At 41.6% G+C, this 23,879-nt stretch overlaps 2 protein-coding genes across 2 annotated transcripts; both read left to right on the forward strand.

The window, feature by feature from the left end:
* The first annotated feature begins 4,369 nt into the window (after positions 1–4,369).
* Positions 4,370–9,659, forward strand: LOC109891446 (ankyrin repeat domain-containing protein 60). The gene is made up of 4 exons (XM_031819022.1): positions 4,370–4,724; positions 5,012–5,142; positions 5,693–5,858; positions 7,935–9,659. The coding sequence occupies exons 1-4, from the start codon at positions 4,610–4,612 to the stop codon at positions 8,378–8,380; spliced, it is 858 nt and encodes a 285-aa protein (XP_031674882.1). The 5' UTR covers positions 4,370–4,609; the 3' UTR covers positions 8,381–9,659.
* Positions 9,660–11,618: 1,959 nt separating this feature from the next.
* Positions 11,619–23,121, forward strand: LOC109891449 (protein-glutamine gamma-glutamyltransferase 2-like). Its single transcript, XM_031819021.1, has 13 exons — positions 11,619–12,004; positions 12,916–13,086; positions 14,044–14,295; positions 15,794–15,912; positions 16,373–16,501; positions 17,604–17,781; positions 18,063–18,198; positions 18,284–18,393; positions 18,573–18,815; positions 19,098–19,388; positions 20,502–20,665; positions 21,080–21,213; positions 22,129–23,121. The coding sequence occupies exons 1-13, from the start codon at positions 11,995–11,997 to the stop codon at positions 22,307–22,309; spliced, it is 2,118 nt and encodes a 705-aa protein (XP_031674881.1). The 5' UTR covers positions 11,619–11,994; the 3' UTR covers positions 22,310–23,121.
* The last annotated feature ends 758 nt before the right edge of the window (positions 23,122–23,879 follow it).

Consider the following 23,879-nt stretch of genomic DNA (forward strand, 5'->3'; position numbering starts at 1 on the left):
ACAATGCATCTGTACATTCTATAACGTTGCTCTCCCCTGAATAACCCTCGGGTGTCAGCGGGACCAATCGGTGTCAGCGGGACCTCTGGTGTCAGCGGGACCATCAGGTGACAGTCAATTTTGCATCCAAATGGCACCCCCTATTCCCTTTATAGTGCACTACTTTTGACCAGGCCCCATAGGGCATTGTCCAGAAAAGTGCACTGTATAGGGAACAGGGGTGCCATATTGGATGCAGCCCTTCAATGTGTTTTGGGGTTATTTGGGGTGTTCACGACTCAAGGGCTTATGATAAAGTGACAGAGTTTGTTGTAAACCTGTAGTAAGAAGAAGCAGAAAAAGAGAGTATTAGTTGGTAAAGACCTGTGAAGCACTCCCCCCTTATCCACCGTGTAGGCCATCATTGTAATAAGAATTTGTTCTTAACTGACTTGCCTAGTTAAACAAGGTTAAATTAATTTTTAAAAATGTAAATCCACTTCATAATTTTGGCTTTTCAGTCAGACCACTGCACTGACCACAATCAATTGTACAGTATAGGAATGGTTGTGTGGCCTGGGTTTGTGTTCCAAGACGCTAGGTATCTCCGAAATTCTCATGTAGTGAAATTAAGTATGTTGGAGAATACATAACTTCCATTTGTATAGATAACCTGTATAGCCAGGGGATCCAGGGCCCAGTTGTAGGTTTTTTGTCGAGACATGAATGTGGCATAATGAGAGCTGTCAATTTTTGTAGTCTTTTTTTCTCTAGTTTTTTTTTCTCACCTGTTTCACATTGCAACCCATTTTTGACCATAAACACGACTTGAGATCTAAACTGATTGCGGTGTGGCGTGCATTCTCAAGTATGTCTTCCATCTTATGGAAATGTTCACTTCTGTAGACTACCTAACGCATCACACCTGTCAGCAATTTTCCCCATCTGTTTTTCTTTATGTAGAACTATTAATAGATAGTGCATTTTATGAAATGTATTTTTCTTTTCAAATATGTACCATTGTTCAAAGATTTTATATCCGAACTTTGCATTTCACAACTTTTGTAACATTCAATCATTTCTTTAAAATATTTTTATGTAATGTTATTTTTAGCATTCTGTAATTAAATTTATAATATAAATCAGAAAAATCAAGACATGTGTAGCCTGTCTCCAAACTACCTTGTATAACCAACAAATGAATTGTGCAAATGAGTGTCATATCATTGTCACAAAGGTTCAAAACACCTGCAGCACAAATTTTTTATAAATATAAAACTCAGCTAGGTGAGTTTTCCATGAAGAAGAATTGTTACTTGCTTCTTTAAAGTATTTTTTTTGCGATACTTGAAGTTTGACACGTAAAGTGAAGCTGTGAAATATAGTCAGTAAAATCTATGTTCTGATTACTACCGACAGACTACTACACTGAACAAAAATATAAACGCAACAATTAAAGTGCTGGTCTCATGATTTATGAGCTGAAATAAAAGATTCAAGAAATGTGTCATACGCACCAAAAGCTTATTTCTCTCAAATTTTGTGCACATTTGTTTACATCCCTGTTAGTGAGCATTTGATCCTTGTCAAGATAATTAATCCAGTTTAGTCACACAACAGAATGCCACAGATGTCTCAAGTTTTGAGGGAGTATGCAATTGCCATGCAGGAATGTCCACCAGAGCCATGCAGGAATGTCCACCAGAGCCATGCAGGAATGTCCACCAGAGCTGATAATTCAATGTTAATTTCTCTACCATAACGTCATTTTGGAGAATTTGGCAGTACGTCCAACCAGCCTCACATCCACAGACTACGTGTAACCATGCCAACCCAGGGCCTCCACATCCGGCTTCTTTCCCTGCAGGATCGTCAGAGGGGGTGAAGAGTATTTATCTTTGTAATCGAGCCTTTTTGTGGGGAAAAACTCATTCTGATTGGCTGGGCTTCGCTACCAAGTGGGTGGGCCTATGCTCTACCAGGCCCACCCATGGCTGGGGCGTAGCTATGGGTGACTTTACAGTGCAACAAAATAACTAGGGCTTTACAATGATGGTGGAAACATAGAGAAATGTTGAGGTTATGTGGATTCAAATCTTCCTAGAAGTCACAGAGTGTGCACAGTGCGACATGTAAAAATTCATTATTTTTAGGTGATTTCTTGAATTCTCTATTTGGTGTATATTAAGGGGCACTTCATTTAATATAACAGACTTTTAAAATTCAATATCGGTGCACAAGTTCTACTGAAAATATCAAAGCAATACAAAAGGCACTCTTTTCGTGGAACGACCCATAACTTGGACCTGTTGCTGTGGTGTTAAAGCTTTCTGTCTTCTGTCTTGTCTCTGCTCCATGCAGAGAACAGGAGAGGGTACCTGCAGAACTTTATGTTCGTTTTGTATTTTGTTCTTTTTTCGGTGTTCATTGTAATGAAAGTAAGATGTTCGCCTACGACGCTGCACCTTGGTCTCTTCATTCAAACGATGAACAAAACAAAAGGTCGATGGCTCGTATATAAGGTGTCTAGCTGAGTCAAAACATTTGATTTCCCCAGTAGTTCGAGTTTAACAGCGTTGTCTATATGTGATGTACAATTCACATGTTTAGAGACCCTTTCAGACAGATGTTTTAAATCCTTAAACCCAGACTTGGACCACGCACACTCTCCATTCAATAGCAGGCAAAGGAATCAAATAGTGATTGCTTTGAGATCCTTGTAGTTAGCCACTGCTTCCTTCCAAACCACTCGTAGTTGAATTTGTGATTTCCGACTTGTTGTGAAATGTTTATGGCAAATGAACACAGAGACGTTTTATCTATAATTTATCTTCATATGATTAGCATGGAAAAGGATTTGCAGTAGATTGTAGATTCGTGATGATGACTGCTTGTCTAGCTTGCTTGCTAAGATTTTGAAAGTATGATGTTGACATGATCAGTCCAATCAAAGCTACGGTAGAAACATAAAGATATAAAACTGTATTTTTTTTGTGAAGAATCAACAACAAGTGGGACACAATCATGAAGTGGAACGACATTTATTGGATATTTCAAACTTTTTTAACAAATCAAAAACTGAAAAATTGCGCGTGCAAAATTATTCAGCCCCCTTAAGTTAATACTTTGTAGCGCCACCTTTTGCTGCGATTACAGCTGTAAGTCGCTTGGGGTATGTCTCTATCAGTTTTGCACATCGAGAGACTGAAATTTTTTCCCATTCCTCCTTGCAAAACAGCTCGAGCTCAGTGAGGTTGAATGGAGGTACTTCCATGTCAATATAACTAAACTGAGTTGATCACGAAACATTAGATATTTTCAACTGTGTGTATTTTTTTTCACAATACAAAAATCAACTTACATTGCTCCATCAAACATGTCTAACAAAACAAAACACAGGTATTAAAAAGAAAATACTCAAAAATACACTAAATATAAATAAAATAACACAAAAAATAAACTATTTTAGTGCAATTGTATTCACTCTGAAAATATCTTATTATAATGATTCAGGAAGATGTTATTCTTGTTGTTATTCACTGGGGTTCATGTTTTAATAAGATAATTCAATTCAATCAGAAAAAGGTGTAATTTTGGTATAGAATTTTGGAATTTTTGTTTGTGTATAAAGTATTTGGCAACAAGAATAATAAAAAATGAACAATCATTTCAGTGGTCTTATAATCATTGCAATAGTAACATATTATATCTTTCATGTCAAAAACATAGGCATTTTTTCAACTGTGTGTATGTTACTGTCGCACATGAGCCGAAAGCGCAACAATGGGACTCTAACGTCTATCACCATAGCAACAGTAATAGTCAGACAACATTCCAAACGGAAGAGAATTCATTAATTCATTCTTTCAGAATTCTAAACCCTTTGCAATCTGCAAAAATTACTGAGCGCGTTTCTATGAGCAATCCAATGACATATTTTTACACCTCAACGAAGAAGATTTCACTTCAGGTACTGTTAGGGTTGCGTAAATTCGAATCTGGTATCAGGATAAATATAACAATGAGTCACCGATTTTATACTATGTATTTTTTATTAGCTAAGTAATAAATGGCAAATGCAACTTTCGTATATACGGGCTCACTGTAATACCACGCAGGGCAGAACAGAGAACTGACAAGATGTATGTAAACAGTATTCTTTATACTGTGATAGACAGTTCCAACACGTCTGTTGGCCTATCACAGTAGATACTGGGCGTGGTTTAAACTTGCTCAGCCTATTGCAGGCGCTCAGGCGCCTGCAATAGGCCGCTTGTTCTCGCAACACCACGCTCTGAATGTGCCACCCCTAACTCATTGCACAGTTCCTGTCTTTTTTCCATCATGAGAAAGGCCCATGGCCCTGAAGCTTTTAACAATGTTTCAAGCCAGCTATGTTGCATAACACATACATACATCCACACAAGCCAACAGCAGATAATATTCAATCATATATATGGTAATGGCTATAATGTAAAACACAGGATCCAACAGTACCGAGACCCAAAAGTGCGATGATTAACCGCGACATCGACTCGAAGAGTGTACCGAGGCCAAAAGTGCAGTTTACCGTGACCCGTCGAAGAAAGTCAAGTTCAGTCTTGGTGCCAGGCTGCGTGAAACGGGAGAGATGTTCGTTGTGCCCGACTGCCACCACAATATGAGAATCAGAGAGCTAAAAAACACCATGGAATTAGTGGTTGGGATTCCCACAGACTTCCAGAGAGTATGCTACCTGGATAATGGTAAAATAAATACCTTTGATCTCATTTGCTGGTTTAACTGTTGATATATGTTAATGAGAAATGGGGAGATGTTGTTGATTAATTGATTAGATATGTATTCATAGATTTTTATTGGGTTTAATGAAGTTAGAATCACGGACCTTATAAATCTCAAACGTAGGCTAGCAGTGATAGGATCGTCATGGTGAACATTTTATTGAGGGTGTTTTCCAGTCAGACTGGGGTATCCCACATCTAATGATGTGCTTCTCTGACCAGACCTAATGTATACTCTCTCCACCCAACAGGTGACCTATGTGATGACACCACTATTCACTGTAATGACATCGTCCCTGGAACTACTGTCACCCTGATGATCTGGCCTTATGATGGATGGGCTGAGCTTGTGATCGCTGCAGCTACTGGCAATGTATTCAAGGTGATGTGGCATGAAAGAAGAACCTAGAATAGTCTACAGCAGTTCTACACAGAGACTCTCTATGTCTCAGGTCATTATTGATCATAATAAAAAAAAGTAGGCTTCCGAGTGGTTCAGTGGTCTAAGGCACTGCATCTCAGTGCAAGAGGTGTCACTACAGACCCTGGTTCGATTCCAGGCTATATCACAACCGGCCGTGTTTGGGAGTCCCATAAGGCGGCGCACAATTGACCCAGCGTCATCCGGGTTAGGGGTTTGGCCGGGGTAGGCCGTCATTGTAAATAAGAATTGGTTCTTAACTTGCCTAGTTAAATAAAGGTTAAAAACCATCATCACCTAATAGCAATACTGCATTTCTTTACCAGACTTGCTGAAAGATCCACCTCCTTATTTGATCTAATGAGGCTAGTCTGTAATTACTGCACATCTAAACAGCATCTCACAGCTGTTATTACAACCTGTAGACCTTATTTACTTCACTCTTCCCTTTTTTTAGGATGAACATTTCCATCAACTTTTCACACATATAAATTCTCTTTATTTCATGTAGCTCAAGAGTGTGATGTCCAAACCAGCACCGCCACGTTCCTCCCATCTCAGTGCTATGGGTTCTATGAGTGGAGCTCCTTCCTGGCTCTCTCACCGTCTCTTCTCTGCTCTGTTCATCAGTGCCCACCGTGGACACATGCCCGCTGTCCGCTTCCTGCTCCAACAAGGTACCCACCACCGCAGAGGCAAAACATCTGGATATCACCGGCACACTGGAAAAACCTTGTATCTCACTTGGGGTGATTTTGATAAGTATTATTTTGACATATATTGAATGTAGACATCCCTCACAGAGGCATGATGCCCATGGGGGGCACAGGGGCAGCTGCCCCCTCAGATATATATTTTTGTTTTGTTTTTTGTTATTGAAGTTTTACTCCTTTTTCTCCCCAATTTCGTGGTATCCAATTGTTTTTAGTAGTTACTATCTTGTCTCATCGCTACAACTCCTGTACGGGATGCGTCCTCCGATACACAACCCAACCAAGCTGCACTGCTTCTTAACACAGCGCGCATCCAACCCGGAAGCCAGCCACACTGATGTGTCGGAGGAAGCACCGTACAAGGATATCCCTACCGGCCAGACCCTCCCTAACCCGGACGATGCTAGGTTAGTGCGCACTGCACCCGGCCTGCCACAGGAGTCGCTGGTGCGCGATGAGACAAGGATATCCCTAACCCGGACGACGCTAGGCTAATTGTGCGTCGCCCCACGGACCTCCCGGTCGCGGCCGGTTACGACAGAGCCTGGGCGCGAACCCAGAGTCTCTGATGGCACAGCTGGCGCTGCAGTACAGTGCCCTTAACCACTGCGCCACCCGGGAGGCCCCCCCTTAGATATTTAACAAAAAAACATGTAATACTCTCTGTTATACTACTAGCCACTTAGCAATTTTATGAAGTTGGCTTTAGCTAGCACAGATTGGTTCCCGATCTCCCAACTACCAAGAAGCCAATTCAGTCTATCAATCAAGTAAGACTAGCTAGCTTGTGTACTGTAACTATCTTAGCTGGCATGCCTGCTGGCAAGGTTGGTAGACATTAGAAACGCAAGCACTAAATATACTGACCAAGACTCGTATTCATTTCAATCTTTTACTCAGATTTTAGGAAGAAATGCAGATAAGCATATTAACTTTATTAAAATAAAAGTACCACCAGTCAGGAGGATACAGACAGCTCAAGAGTTATGCTTAGATATGCAGAAATATATTGAGTTGCTATTTTTTACATGGAATTAGGCATAATGATTATGGCTGTAGATTGCAGAAAAAAGCTGTTTCAAGTGTTTGAAAAAGCTAAACTCTCCAATTTATGGACGAGGGAGCTAGCCCCCCTCCAGACTACAGTCGTGGAATATTCTAATCAAGTGAGAGAGACTGTCATTTCTTCAAACAATCGTCTTCATTCAATATCGATTAATTATTGGAATAATGAGACGTCAACCCAACACTCTTGACTGTTGGGCCAAGCAGCCTAACCTTCACAGAAATGCAGAGATCTTTATATAGCTGACACAAAGAATGCTTAGTCATGGCTGGTTTCACCCCTCGATTGCAGATTGGGGGGCACCATAAGCCACTTTGTGTTTAACCTGTGGTCATCTGCATGGGGGTGTTGTTTTAACCCCACCTTGGCTTAGTTTCCCAGATTCCAGGATGATTAGAAAAATAAGGGATTGTTCTAAACTCTTCCAGGCTATCTCGCTGACCACATCTTATCTCTGGAATGCCAGCTGTAGGATTTTAGGCTCCTCTCAGTTTACACAGACATAGATGAGAACTATCTAAAAACTCTAAAATATTGCATAAAACAACCATTCGTTGCATAAACAATATTATAACATAATCTTGTAATTTTGCTACCATACCACCGCCAGCCATCCTCACATACTTTGTTCCCCCTCAGATGTGTGTGTGCATGACGCCCCTGATTCCCCTCCATGCTCTGTGAAAGAAAAATATATTTCTGTAGGACTAATATAAATAATTAAAAAAAATGTCTTGTGAACTTCGATTAGTAAATAACAATATGTCTGAAAAAATAGATTTATTATTTTAAATTCCTGAACATTTCACTTTTTGGAGATACAGGGTTTTTCTGGTACGCTGGCAATATCTGGGTTATGTTAATTAGGCCATGCAACGGAAAACATTTGGCAGAAGAAAGCAAAAGTCAAGCCAGTTTGTTGTTTTAGCCCGTTTTCTTTCTGTATGCCTAACAAACTTGACCCTGTTATTTAGGGGCCAACGTTAAGGGCCAGACTCCCCTGGGGCGCGGGGCCCTCCACGCGGCAGCCGCCCAGGGCCAGTTGCAGTCCATCCAGGAGCTACTGGTGCGCGGCGCCCCACACCAACTGGAGGACGCTGAGGGCATGACAGCTCTGAGAACCGCCATGCGCTGGGACCAGAGGAAGAGCACCCGGCAGCTCTTCCTCTTCCACTGGCAGGAGCGTGCGCAGGGCGTGCGCCTCAAGCCTCACCTGGATGAGACAGAGCTGTTCGCCCACCAGAAACATGACTCCCAACTATGCACCTGGCACCGTGGTGCCCACGCTCAGAGATACATGGCCCACCTGAGGTGCTGTAGCCGTGGGGTGGAGGGCATGGTGGAAGTGAGGCAGCTGGGGCCGCCGCAGAACACGGCCATGAGGGCCCAGGCAAGGAGGGCGTGGATGGGGGATGCGTGACCAGAGCTGCATGTCAAGAACAGGGCAGATGGCCAAGAGCCTGGTCCTGGAGAGCCGTGCACACAGGATTTTATTCCAGCCCAGCACCAACACACCAGTTCCTAACTACTCTGGATTGAATCGCATGAGCAGTCGGGTCATTTGAATCAGATGTGGTAGTGTTGTGGTAGTGTCAGCCTCCAGTATTTATGCTGCAGTAGTTTATGTGTCGGGGGGCTGGGGTCAGTTTGTTATATCTGGAGTACTTCTCCTGTCCTATTCGGTGTCCTGTGTGAATCTAAGTGTGCGTTCTCTAATTCTCTCCTTCTCTCTTTCTTTCTCTCTCTCGGAGGACCTGAGCCCTAGGACCATGCCCCAGGACTACCTGACATGATGACTCCTTGCTGTCCCCAGTCCACCTGGCCATGCTGCTGTTCCAGTTTCAACTGACCTGAGCCCTAGGACCATGCCCCAGGACTACCTGACATGATGACTCCTTGCTGTCCCCAGTCTACCTGGCCATGCTGCTGCTTCAGTTTCAACTTCCACCTGACTGCTGCTGCTCTAGTTTCAACTGTTCTGCCTTATTATTATTTGACCATGCTGGTCATTTATGAACATTGAACATCTTGACCATGTTCTGTTATAATCTCCACCCGGCACAGCCAGAAGAGGACTGGCCACCCCACATAGCCTGGTTCCTCTCTAGGTTTCTTCCTAGGTATTGGCCTTTCTAGGGAGTTTTTCCTAGCCACCGTGCTTCTACACCTGCATTGCTTGCTGTTTGGGGTTTTAGGCTGGGTTTCTGTACAGCACTTTGAGATATCAGCTGATGTACGAAGGGCTATATAAATAAATTTGATTTGATTTGATTTGATTTGTTGGGTTGGAACAAAAACTTGCTAACAGACAATGTTTCCCCCTTGTTCATTTAGTCAGAAGTTTGCCTACCTCTCCCACATCGGACGTTGAGTAAGCACTTTCGCAATCGTTCCGAGCAGCAAGACTCCCTTCATGAAATTATCAAGAAGCAGAAAAGTAGATGAACTGACATTTACAGTGCCTTGCGAAACTATATAATCAAGATAAACCAGTGAAAAAAAGGTGCAGCAAAAAGGTGTAATCACATTAGTCAGAGATGGGGAAATAAGAACCTGGACGACAGAATGTGACATTGCTTATTGGTGAATGAAAGTAGAAACCAGAGAGAAAAAATATATATAAATACTGTATGATAAAAGCCAATTCAACGGGAGTTGACAACTGTTAAATGGGAAATAAAGTACCTTTAAGGTTTAAATGATTGTAGTTGTGAACTGTTCTATCAAACAAATGCATTGCCGTTGCACCATGGCAGCATTCAGTGCCTTCGGAAAGTATTCAGACACCTTGACCTTTCCACATTTTGTTACTTTACTGTTTATTCTTAAATGTATTACATCATTTTTTTTCTCACATCAATCTACACACAATACCCCATATATGACAAAGTGAAAACAGGTTTTTAGAATTTTTTGCAAATAAAAATTAAAAACAGAAAAAAACTATTCAACTAAATGGGGTCAGCCCTAACCTAGACACAATACCAAAGCGAAAACCAATTAAGAACAGAAATACCTTTTTTACATAAATATTCAGACCCTTTGCTATGAGACTCTAAATTGAACTCTGGTGCATCCTGTTTCCATTGATCATCCTTGATATGTTTTCCAACTTGATTTGAGTCCACCTGTTGTAAATTCAATTGATTGGAAATTATTTGGAAAGGCAAACACGTCTATATATGGTTCCACAGTTGACAGTGCATGTCAGAGCAAAAACCAAGCTATGAGGTTGAAGAAATTGTCCGTAGAGCTCCGAGACAGGATTGTGTCGAGGCACAGATCTGGGTATGGGTACCAAAACATTTCTGCAGCATTGAAGGTCCCCAAGAACACAGTGGCCTCCATAATTCTTAAATGGAAGAAGTTTGGAACCACCAAGACTAGCCGCCCGGCCAAACTGCCCAATCGAGGTAGAAGGGCCTTGGTCAAGGAGGTGACCAAGAACCCGATGGTCACTCTGACAGAGCTCCAGAGTTCTGCAGCTCTCCACCAATCAGGCCTTTATGATAGAGTGGCTAGACCGAAGCCAAGATTTTCTGGTGTGATGAAACCAAGATTGAACTCTTTGGCCTGAATGCCAAGCGTCACCTCTGGAGGAAACCTGGCACCATCCCTACGGTGAAGCATGGTGGTGGCAGCATCATGCTGTGGGGATGTTTTTCAGCGGTAGGGACTGGGAGACTAGTCAGGATCAAGGTAAAGATGAACGGAGCAAAGTATAGAGTGATGGTTGATGAAAACCTGCTCCTAGAGCGCTCAGACCTGGCCAGAGGTTCACCTTCCAACAGGACAACAACCATAAGCGCATAGTCAAGACAACGTAGGAGTGGCTTCGGGTACAAGTCTCTGAATGTCGTTTAGTGGCTGAGCCAGAACCCGGACTTGAACCCGATCAAACATCTCTGGAGAAAGTGAAGAGGTCTGAATACTTTCCAAATGCACTGAATACAGGGAGTGATGGTAGTATTAATATTTGATGTGTCATTTGCCCTGCATAGAAATCAAGATGTATATAGATTTCAATAGTGTCTATTTTTGATTTTGTATACATATCAATACATTCTCCATGTCATTATATTCTCCATGCCAATATATTCTATGTGTCAATATATTATCCATATCAATATATTATCCATATCAATATATTATCCATATCAGTACATTCTCCATGTCATTATATTATCCATATCAATTCATTATCCATGTCAATATATTACCCATGTCATTATATTCAATATGTCAATATATTATCCATATCAATATATTACCCATGTCATTATATTCTATATGTCAATATATTACCCATATCAATATATTATCCATATCAATATATTATCCATATCAATATATTATCCATGTCATTATATTCTATATATCAATACATTATCCATATCAATATATTATCCATGTCAATATATTATCCATGTCAATATATTATCCATATCAATATATTACCCATGTCAATATATTATCCATATCAATATGTTATCCATGTCATTATATTCTACTTGTCAATATTTTCCTGTGTATTTCCTTCATTCTTGTGTACCTTTTTTCATTTCTCGTGTGTATTTATTTTATATGACATAGTATTACTGCAACGTTGAGGAAGAGCTTGCAAGCAAGCAAGCATTTTACTATACTGTTTACACCTGCTGTAGTCTGTGCAACTGACAGATACACTCTGATTCGATTTGAAATAGTTGCCAATTTGGCCAGTAGAAGGTCTAAATGTCCATTTGAGCCAGAATCATGGAAGGGGAATGACATTAAGGTCTGAAAGGCACGGAGATTATGATCACTTGCCCAAAAATGTAAAGTAGTTATTTTCACCTATACACAGGGGAGGAATCAGGAAGACCATTCTAGTGAAAGGGTGTGTATTTTTCAGTGTAATTTTTTAGACATTCTTATGACCTGGGTAGGGCTCCTTTTAAAAGCCCTGTCATCCTTGCATTACTTACAGTACTGCAGTACTACAACAAGCAACTGCATCTACTTACCAACACAACCACGTGAGAGACAGCTTCAATGGGTTTTGGTAAGTCAATTAACACTGCTCGTTGCAAGATTTTTCAGATGCTGAAAAATGTGGATATTGCATTGTCAAGGTAGCCTATGTCATGTTTAGTGACAGAGGGTAATTTAGTACAGTGAATGGGTAATTGGGTGACTTGACTTGTAGAATGAAACTTTTTTCTTACAAAGGAAGATCATCCTTGTTGGTGTTTGTTCTTCTGTTAAATTAATATGATTTCTGACAGCTTTTATTATTTATGAGCCATTAGAGAAAATATGCAAAGTTGGCCTGTAGTTGTATTGCATAGATAACACGTCAGCAAATTATATAGAAATGTACAGATAGGGTCAGATCAGCAAATGTTACAGCTGGACTTGAAGATCTGCTGCTGTCTTTGTACATACAGTATTTGAATACAGGTATACTGTAGTTTACTATAATGTGTTACCTGTGCAATATACAGGCTTACTTTGGGGGGGGGGGACTCTCTCTGCCTTAAAGGGGCTGTTTTCATCACTAATCTTCTGCCATGTTGCACTTGAATTATTGTCCTAGGTTCCTCATACCATTTCATACTGGCCCAAGGCTGTCTTTTACATAGAGAACATAATACATTCTAATTCCTAAGTCTATGTATGGTCTTTCACCTATTTTTTTGTTGCATATATTTTCTGCATTATGCAAGGTCATTGGCCACAAGTGTTTTTTACTATTCAGTTGTCTAAACTAGCCCAACTGACGTTCTGTTTCTGCTATGTTGCTGTCAGGACAAAATGTGACAAACAAACACTGGGAAAGACAACAGCAAATGCAGAAACAGACACCCACACTAGAAAACTAAAATGTTGTGTTGTCAGGAAAAATCTATTTCAGTTTCAAATGAAAAATATATATAGTATCTATATATTTATTAATTTCTTTCTTTCTTAAAGACGTTGGTAAAGTAGAGCTCCACTGTGAGAAGAACAACACAGCCCACAACACCAATGACATCTCAGTGAACAGACTGATAGTCAGGAGAGGCCAGTCCTTCCTGGTCACCTTTGACTTCCATGGCCCCTTCAGATCCACAACAGACTTACTGGAGCTGACGGTGGAGACAGGTGAGTTAGAATAGAAAATAGAATAACTTTATTTATCTCTGCTATTTATTAGTGCTGTTTGTATTAGTTTCCCAGACTCAGATTATGCTAGTCCTGGACTAAAACACTAGGATGAATCTAGGCTAGGGCAGGGAAACCGGCCCTATGTTAGTCCCCTTTGACAAGACAGACACATGCAGTAATAAAGAGATAAAAACTAATCCTTGTATGTGTTGTAGATGGCTGAGTTGGGGTCAATTCAATCTAATCTAAAGACTGAATTGCACCACTGACAGGATTTGAGATACCTCCACTTGTACTGTATATGTACTCCTGACATCAAAGTTACACTGACAGAAAATATTGAATCAAATACACAGTGTACAAAACATTAGGAACACCTGCTATTTCCATGACATAGACTGACCAGGTGAATCCAGATGAAAGTTATGATCCCTTATTGAATCCACTTCAATCTGTGTAGATGAAAGGGAGGAGACAGGTTAAAGAAGGATTTTTAAGCCTTGAGACAACTGAGACATGGATTGTGTATGTGTGCCATTCAGAGGGTGAATGGGCAACACAATAGATTTAAGTGCCTTTGAACAGGGAATGGTAGTAGGTGCCAAGCGCACCAGTTTGAGTGTGTCAAGAACTGCAATGCTGCTGGGTTTTTCACACTCAACAGTTTCCCATGTGTTTCAAGAATGGTTCACCACCCAAAGGACATCCACAACAGTGAGAAGCATTGGCATTAACATGGACCAGAATCCCTGAGGAACTCTTTCGACACCATGTAGTGTTCATGCCCCGACGAATTGAGGCTGTTCTGAGGGCAAATGGGGACAACTCAATATTAGGAAGGTGTTCCTAATTTTTTGAACTCCCAGTGTATATAGGTCATCACTGTTTCTGAAAGTTTTCATCAATTTAATTCCTACTGAAAACAATCCACAACATTCTCCCTTCTCCATCCAGGGCCCCAGCCTTCAGAGGCATTGGGGACCAGGTCAGTGTTCGGGCTACCTGAAGGCCGTTGGAAGCGTTCATCCTGGAAGGTCAAGGTTCACCAGGGCTCAGGGCTCCCGGCGGGTTCAATCACCCTGGACATCACCAGCCCAGCAGACGCCCCAGTGGGAGAGTACAGCCTGTCTGTAAAGACCAACGCCACCGCCTCGGTGGGCAGCAGCCTGGGCAAGCTGCTTCTGCTGTTTAATCCCTGGTGCCAAGGTAAAGACAATTCAATTCAAAACAACTTCATTATCCCTCATGGGGAATTCTGGGACAATACTAGAATGAAGATACTTTAGAATGAAGTATAAAGCATTCCTAAAAATGTTAACTAGAACTGTGATAAATTAACTTTTTGAATCACACAAAGGACAACAAATGTGGTGAATGATTCAATACAGCCATGGTAACACACAGTCATTATTTGATACAGTATCCAGAGGGTGTCAAATGCTGCATTCCTGAATGTTCTTATCAGTTTAAAATCTGGAAATGGCTAACTTTACAGAGATTGTTGTAACCCATGTCTCTGTATGGGTTGGAAAGACACCTCATAACTGTTTTGGGACATAATAGACACACAGATACAAACAATGGGCCACAACATCCAGAGCCACATTATATGAATAACAATCTGTGGTTATGAATGCTGTTCTCTAATATCAAAATGGTTGCATTGCTGTTTAAACCATGTGATGAGTTCATTGGTAGCACAGCCAATTAGCACAGCTTGATAGCACAGCCTTGCAGCACACCCTGGCAGCACAGCTTGGTAGCACAGCTTGGTAGCACAGCCTTGCAGCACAGCTTTGTAGCACAGTCTGGTAGCACAGACTGGTAGCACAGCCTATTAGCATGGCTTGGTAGCACAGCTTGGTAACACATCCTGGAAACAGCTTGGTAGCACAGCCTATTAGCACGGCTTGGTAGCACATCCTATTATAAAGGCTTGGCAGCACAGCTTGGTAGTACAGCTTGGTAGCACAGCGTGGTAACACATCCTGGAAACAGCCTGCTACCATCCTGGTAACACAGCTTGGTAACATCCTGGTAACAGCCTGGTAACATCCTGGTAACACAGCTTGGTAACATTCTGGTAACACAGCCTGATAACACAGTCTGGTAACATCCTGGTAACAGCCTGGTAACATCCTGGTAACATCCTGGTAACACAGCTTGGTAACATTCTGGTAACACAGCCTGATAACATCCTGCTAACATCCTGGTAACACAGCTTGGTAACATTCTGGTAACACAGCCTGGTAACATCCTGCTAACATTCTGGTAACACAGCCTGATAACACAGTCTGGTAATATCCTGGTAACAGCCTGGTAACATCCTGGTAACATCCTGGTAACAGCCTGGTAACATCCTGGTAATATCCTGGTAACACAGCTTGGTAACATTCTGGTAACACAGCCTGATAACACAGTCTGGTAACATCCTGGTAACAGCCTGGTAACATCCTGGTAATATCCTGGTAACACAGCTTGGTAACACTACATTCTAGCATGGGAGACAGTGGTCACAACACAGTAACAGCATGATAACATGTTAAAGATACTCGCAATTAAAACATTGTCCAGATACCCTTTCATTTAATAATAACAAATAACAATGTCTTTTTTATTTATCCTTTATTTAACCATTCAAGTCAGTGGAACAAATTCTTATAATTCATGTTTTAAAACGTCTGTATTTTGTTGCGGGCTGTAGAGGACTCGGTGCATCTACCTGAGGAGGAGGAGAGGCAGGAGTATGTGATGAGAGAACAAGGCCTGGTGTACAAAGGTTCTGAAAAATACATAGGCTCTATGGCGTGGGACTTCGGACAGGTACACAGAACAAACAAAACAGTATTGTACCGTTGAAAAGTACTAGCTAGCTGCTCATAACATATAGGGCTTGTTTCCTGGATACAGATTAAATATATTCCTCAACTAAAAAGCAAACTCAATGAGAGAATCTCCATCCAAAAGTATTTTTACTCTGGAGAAGTCCAGGACTAATCTGTTGTCCAGGAAACCGACCCCAAGTGTCACCCAAGTGTCTTAGTTTACATGATTGGCTAGAGCCCTGTGTGGCTCCATTGGTAAAGCATGGCTCTTGCAACTCAAGGGTTGTGGGTTTCGATTAACGCGGGAGACCAATACGAACATTTATCCACTCAATACTGTAAGTCACTCTGGATAAAAGCGTCTGTTAAATGACTAAATTGTAAGTTAGTATAGACAAGACGTTTTAGAAATTGTTGTAGGTTGCTAGCTAACCTGCCCTAATGTATTGTTTCTCCAGTTTGAAGACGATATAGTGGACATTTGCCTGAAGCTGCTTGACGTGAATCCCAAGTGTTTGAGTGACCCCGCCAAGGACTTCTCTGCTCGTTGTAACCCCATCTATGTCAGTAGGGTGGTCAGTGCCATGGTAAGATTGGAGATCTGACCCACACTAGTAACAGTGACAACATTATTGAACCCCACTAGTAACAGTGACAACATTATTGAACCCCACTAGTAACAGAGACAACATTATTGAACCCCACTAGTAACAGTGACAACATTATTGAACCCCACTAGTAACAGTGACAACATTATTGAACCCCACTAGTAACAGTGACAACATTATTGAACCCCACTAGTAACAGTGACAACATTATTGAACCCCACTAGTAACAGTGACAACATTAATGAACCCCACTAGTAACCGTGACAACATTATTGAACCAAAGTAGTAAGTGACAACATTATTGAACCCCACTAGGAACAGTGACAGCATTATTGAACCCCACTAGTAACAGAGATAACATCATTGGACCCCTCTAGTAACCGTGACAACATTAATGAACCCCACTAGTAACCGTGACAGCATTATTGAACCCCACTAGTAACAGAGACAACATTATTGAACCCCACTAGTAACAGTGACAACATTATTGAACCCCACTAGTAACCGTGACAACATTATTGAACCCCACTAGTAACAGTGACAACATTATTGAACCCCACTAGTAACCGTGACAACATTATTGAACCCCACTAGTAACAGAGACAACATTATTGAACCCCACTAGTAACAGTGACAACATTATTGAACCCCACTAGTAGCCATGACAACATTATTGAACCCCACTAGTAACAGTGACAACATTATTGAACCCCACTAGTAGCCGTGGCAACATTATTGAACCCCACTAATAACAGTGACATTCTTTAAATCATCATCAGCTCATAGTTCTGTTTAAACAGCACAAGAAAATCCATTGGTTTATTTCTGGCCCTGTTCACTATAAATGGGTCCAGTTCCACTAATTAAGGTGTTGTTACACATATAGGACAGGTTTCCCGGACCCAGATTAAATCTAGTCCTGGACTAAAAGTAACTTTCCACACTGAACATGCTTTTTAGTCCAAGGCTATGCTCAATCTAGATCCAGGAAAGCAACTACATTTTAGATTGTACAAAAACACATTCACTCAGCCAAATGACAGTTCTGGAATCTAATTTGAACATTATTTTCCTTGCCCAGATCAACGCTAACGATGACAGAGGTGTCCTGATGGGGCGGTGGGATGGTCAATACGATGGTGGCATGTCCCCCACTCACTGGAACGGCAGTGTGGAGGTACTAAGGAGGTGGCTCAAATATGGTGGTAATCCAGTCAAGTATGGCCAGTGTTGGGTGTTCGCCGCTGTAATGTGCACAGGTAGGATATAACTGTCCAATCTCTCTTCAATTATTATTTTAGTCAATCAATCAATACAATGTTATTTAAATAGTACTGACTATTGCATGCGCTCAGACCCAGGGCTGTGATTGGTTTTTGAGAGGGATGGCAAGATTACCCACCATTTGTGTCCCATTCACCTCTGACCAGAGGAGAGAGGCTGATGTCAATACCTTTGATGTGTTTATTTTAGTTAACAAATATGCTTTTAACATGTTGTTTTAGTTAACCAGTATGCCTGAAATGTATTTCCATGTCAGTACTGAGGTGTTTGGGAATCCCATGTCGAGTGGTTACCAACTTCCAGTCAGCCCACGACACCGACAAAAACCTGACAATTGACAACTTCTTCTCCGACTATGGAGTCAGACCCAAAAAGAGCCCCGACAGTGTATGGTAAGTGTAACGTGAGGTAATTGTGGCTACGTATGAAGAGTGATGCCAATAGCATGAAGTTTTGAAGACTGGTGTTTCTGCTCAGGAACTACCATGTGTGGGTGGAGGCCTGGATGACACGGCCCGATCTCTCAGCAGGCTCCTTATACGATGGCTGGCAGGCTGTGGACCCCACCCCCCAGGAGAAAAGCACTGGTACGGTCCAACTTCCATCTCATCTCACACCATCTTACATAATAACACACTACTGGAGGTTGTATGTACTGTATGTTGTGTTATTGTGCAGATGGTTCTGAGTTCGTGTCCTGGGTCTGGGAGACATGAAGGGAACTCCCTGTTATACGCTCATGTTGTTTTCTCTTCCCCTCCCCCAGGTGTTTACTGCTGCGGCCCTGCTCCAGTCAAGGCCATACTGCAGGGTCACGTTGACCTCAAATACGATGTGCCCTTTGTCTTCGCCGAAGTCAACGCCGACCTTGTAACCTGGATGGTGTTCGCTGACGGCTCCAAGAAAAAGATCTCCACAGACAGTGTGTCCGTAGGTCAGAACATCAGCACCAAGGCAGTGGGCAGCGACAAGAGAGTGGACATCACGGCCAACTATAAACATGCAGAGGGTTGGTATTGAATGAACCGAGAGTCTGACTATATCAAGATTGAACTGTTATCAGTTGATTTCAGAAATAATGCAGCGTTACAAGGGTTATGCCTATCATAAGGGTATAAGTGTATTTTATATATTTGAGAACTACGGTTGGTCTGGGAAAAAGTTCTGTACTTTTTTAAGAGATGAGTCAGAAAGGTGCTGTGTCCACTTGTCACGATAATTCTCCCAGGTGAGTGAGAGCAACTGCTTGAGTCACCAGGTACTCGTCCAAAATGTCACACATTTCAAACAGGCACGGAAAAGGAGAGGGCTGTGTACAATCAAGCTGTGAAAAGAGTCAACATACCCGAAGACAATTCCAACGGGATCCATGACGGCAAACCTGGCGTTTCCATGAAGATCGTGGAGCTGACCAAGCCGATCAGCGGCAAAGACATCGACCTCAAGCTTGTACTGAACAACAACGACAGTGTGACTCGGAAATTAGTGATCAATGTCAATGTTCAGGCCATGAGATACAACGGGATCCCATCCTCCCAGATACAGACCGAATTGAAAGAACAGAAGCTCCTTCCCAACCAAGGTAGAGTGAAAATGTTTCAAAGTCTTTCCATCAGTAGGCCTACAATGTTTAAGTAACACAGTAGTGCACACAAGGAGGGATTTACATCACAGAACAAAGAGAACTGAAACACTTAACAAAACCAAGAGCACATTGCAGCTATTCACCTTCATGATTATTTGTCAACATCCTTGGTATGACGCATATATCAATCTCAATGATGGTGTTGTGTTTCAGGAGTTTATATAGTTAGAGTTTAACTGGTCAATTTAACAAAGCTGTAAAGTCTCATGTATAGCTGCCATAGCGTTGTAGCAAATTGACTGACACTTACTCTTATGGCTGTCAGTTTGCTAATGTTGTACTGAGGACGCTACAGAATGTAAGGGTTGCTAATGTTGTACTGAGGACGCTACAGAATGTAAGGGTTGCTAATGTTGTACTGAGGACGCTACAGAATGTTAGGGTTGCTAACGTGGTACTGAGGATGATACAGAATGTTAGGGTTGCTAATGTTGTACTGAGGACGCTACAGAATGTTAGGGTTGCTAATGTTGTACTGAGGACGCTACAGAATGTTAGGGTTGCTAATGTTGTACTGAGGATGATACAGAATGTTAGGTTTGCTAACGTGGTACTGAGGATGATACAGAATGTAAGGGTTGCTAATGTTGTACTGAGGACGCTACAGAATGTTAGGGTTGCTAATGTTGTACTGAGGATGATACAGAATGTTAGGTTTGCTAACGTGGTACTGAGGATGATACAGAATGTTAGGGTTGCTAATGTTGTACTGTGGACACCACAGAATGTTAGGGTTGCTAACGTTGTACTGAGGATGATACAGAATGTTAGGGTTGCTAATGTTGTACTGAGGATGATACAGAATGTTAGGGTTGCTAACGTGGTACTGAGGATGATACAGAATGTTAGGGTTGCTAACGTGGTACTGAGGATGATACAGAATGTTAGGGTTGCTAACGTGGTACTGAGGATGATACAGAATGTTAGGGTTGCTACTGTTGTACTGAGGATGATACAGAATGTTAGGGTTGCTAATGTTGTACTGAGGATGATACAGAATGTTAGCATTTGTGATACCTTGACAATCAAATGCATCGTCTCTGTTGGCAGATCTGACTATACCCATCCACATCCCCTTCTCTGTGTATGGGGAGAAAATGCGGGAGAGCAACAGCATCAAGGTTTCGGCTGTGGTCACAGACAAGGACAATAGTGGGGCAGTGTACATCACAGAGAAAGACCTTGTGTCACAGAGCCCTTTGCTCACCATCAAAGTGAGTATTGCATATTCCCAACATTGTCATTTGGCAGTGTGTCAGATCCTTAAGCCACTCCAAAACCCCACTTAGAACAGCTCTTTCTCTGAGTGACATTCTTTGGGGTCATTATTGAACAAGCCCCAAGAGTCTTTTCATACTCTTGGGTTACCATTTTAATTTATAGGTGGCAAACACACTAGTAGCGGGAATAGCAATTTGCAAGGATATTAATGGTTGCCCTGTGAATAAACGTGTTGTGAAGATGAAAATCTAAAGTGTTAGACTGTCATCTGACCAGTTGATCTATTAAATACAACGCCAATATCAGTAACAGCCATTAAACTGGAGATGGGGTTTGTTCAGTGTGATAGTTCCAATATAAAATACTATTTATCAAATGCTTTTATTCGAATGTGTGTTCTCTTTTAGGCCATTGGATCTGAATTGCAGTATAGTGACATGATGGCAGAGGTTGTGTTTGACAACCCTCTATCCGAAGGTCTAAGAGACTGCTTCATAACAGTGACCGGCAGTGGCTTGCTGACTGGAACAATGGAAGCCAGGTAGGCCCTGACATTTCTCTGATGTCATACAAACAAGGTTTCAGTTTGTCAAAAAACCTGAATCCATCCCACTGTGCAAAAACTGGTTGAATCAACATTATTTCCATGCAATTTCAACCAAAAAAATCAGTGTGATGATGTTGAATCAACATGGAAAACTGATTGGATTTACAAAAAGTCAACTTTTAACCTTTTTTGTTGGTTTTTAATTCACATTAGTTGATAACTCAACCAAATGTAAATCAGAACTAGACGTTGAACTGATGTCTGTGCCCTGTGAAATGTGTCCAGATTTGAATCCTGGATGTGGACCCAGTTTTTGCCAAGTGGGATGGATTCAGATTTTATGACAAACCGAATCTTTGCTCGTCAAGTTGGCAATTTAGCTCTTAATCTCAGAATCCCAGGCCTAAAATCTCAGGTAATTGTGTAAGATACTTGATTAGGTTCTGGAGGAAAATGTTTGACCAAAGATACTAATGATACTAGTGAAGTCACCAGTCCCCTAAACAGAAACTCTCAGCCAAGCCCCCCCTTCTGAAAACTTTCAGCTTGAAATCATTGTCTGAAATCATTGCTTGAACCCCCCCACACACACACTTTCAGAACCACCTCCACCCCATCCTGATATGTCCAGATATCTAGTGAGGACACCAAAGCACCGGAACTACGGTTCCTTGTTAGTTATGGCATCACAGTCTTTTGACAGATGATTCAATACAATTTATGTTACATAGTCTGTCCAGAGATTATTTAGCTCTTGGCTAAACTAGAAAATACATGCATTCATGGGCTGTTCATGTGGTTAAAGCTTAGGGTTTTTCCATCTGAAATATTTTACACTACCTTGTGTGTTGAAGTTTAGAGATCTAAAGCTTCCTTGAGGTATAATTTTTTTTTCACCTGTCTCCTCAGAACGCCTTTGATAAAACAAGGGCAACGACTATGTGTGAAGATACCCTTCACTCCATACAGACCCGGTCCTAAGAAGCTAGTGGTCGGCTTCAACTGTGATCAATTCAGGGACATAAAGGCAAGCTGCAATGTGTACATCAAACCGTCACCAGTGTTGTCCCCCCACTGCTGTAGAATGTAAAGCCCTCGTGAGAATTACTCTAATAACTCAAATAAGTTCATCAATTTATACCTTATTTTCCTGTTATATCCTATATCAGCCTTTCTTAAAGTATGGGTCGCGACCCTGACCTGTTAATGGTGGATCGTGACGTGTCAGAGTAAATGTATCAATATTTCATATATGTCACGTGTCAATACTTCACAGCTTTTTTTTCTCAACATGTGTTTTTTGGGGGGCTGAAATGCCTTCTGGAACATGTGAACTTTCATGTACCTTAATAACAAACATGTATGCCATCCGTAAATATGAATAAAATTGTGAAATTACCAGCCTAGTTGGTTTAGCCACTGAAAAAGGCAGGAACCTTCCCGCTAGTCATGATTGGCTGAGATAATGTAATGGCTGGATATGCCGAGACATGAGTTCGAATTGGTCTGCCATGTAGCACGCTTCTGTCTATAACATGAGCTGGTCGGTATGTGTTGCTCTCCACTTTCTAGAGGAGCGAGTTTTGAAATCAGTGGAATGCCCGGTGGAATTAGAGTATGATAGCTAAGGAGATGGAGAAAATTCTTCCGTTTGATGGCAAATATGCAGAGGAAGTCGAAAAGATAAAACACAGAAAGCTGTTGTGTAAAACACCTGTCTCTGGATTATATCTTCAAACTAAGGGCAACCATGGCATCCGTGACAGAGAGGGAGAAGCGTTCACCCATGTATTTGGGTAAGAGAGTCTATCTAGCTACAGTACTTTCCCCACATTTTGTTCCTTTACAGGCTTATTCTAATATGTATTAAATAGCTTTTTCCCCTCATCAATCTACACACAATGCCCCATTTGCAAATGTATTAAAAATAAAAAACTGTAATATCACATTTGCATAAGTATTCAGACCCTTTACGCAGTCCTTTTTTTGAAGCACGTTTGGCAGCAATTACAGCCTTGAGTCTTCTTGGGAAGGACGCTACAAGTTTGCCACACCTGTATTTGGGGAGTTTCTCCCAATCTTCTCTGCAGATCCTCTCAATCTCTGTCAGGTTGGATGGGGAGCGTTGCTGCTCAGCTATTTGCAGGTCTCTCCAGAGATGTTAGATCGGGTTCAAGTCCAGGCTCTGGCTGGGCCACTCAAGGACATTCAGAGACTTGTCCTGAAGCCACTCCAGCGTTGTCTTGGCTGTGTGATTAGGGTTGTTATCCTGTTGGAAGGTGAACCTTCACCCCCAGGCTGTTGTGGAATTATTCTAATCAAAAGGAAAGACTTTTAGATTTCTTCAAAACAATCAAACTTTATTATTTAATTACTGCAGTAACGGAGCTTGTCAATGACCCACCCGTAAGTGATTTGTTGAGAGCCCAACCAGCAGGACAAAGCCACAGCATTTTACAGCAAAGTCCATCCTCCTGGATGTTCATGACAAATCACAAATGAGAGAATTTATACAAAGGTACATTTTTCTGTCATGCAACAGACATCAAGATGTACATAGCGCCAAATATCTGTCTCTAGTTCGTTTACTGCTTGCTTATACAAAAATACTAATGCAATTTATAATACTAAATCCTTTTGATTAGAATAATTCCACGACA

Source organism: Oncorhynchus kisutch, unplaced genomic scaffold, assembly GCF_002021735.2.
Source record: "Oncorhynchus kisutch isolate 150728-3 unplaced genomic scaffold, Okis_V2 scaffold1788, whole genome shotgun sequence".
In the NCBI taxonomy this organism is placed as follows: Eukaryota; Metazoa; Chordata; class Actinopteri; order Salmoniformes; family Salmonidae; genus Oncorhynchus; species Oncorhynchus kisutch.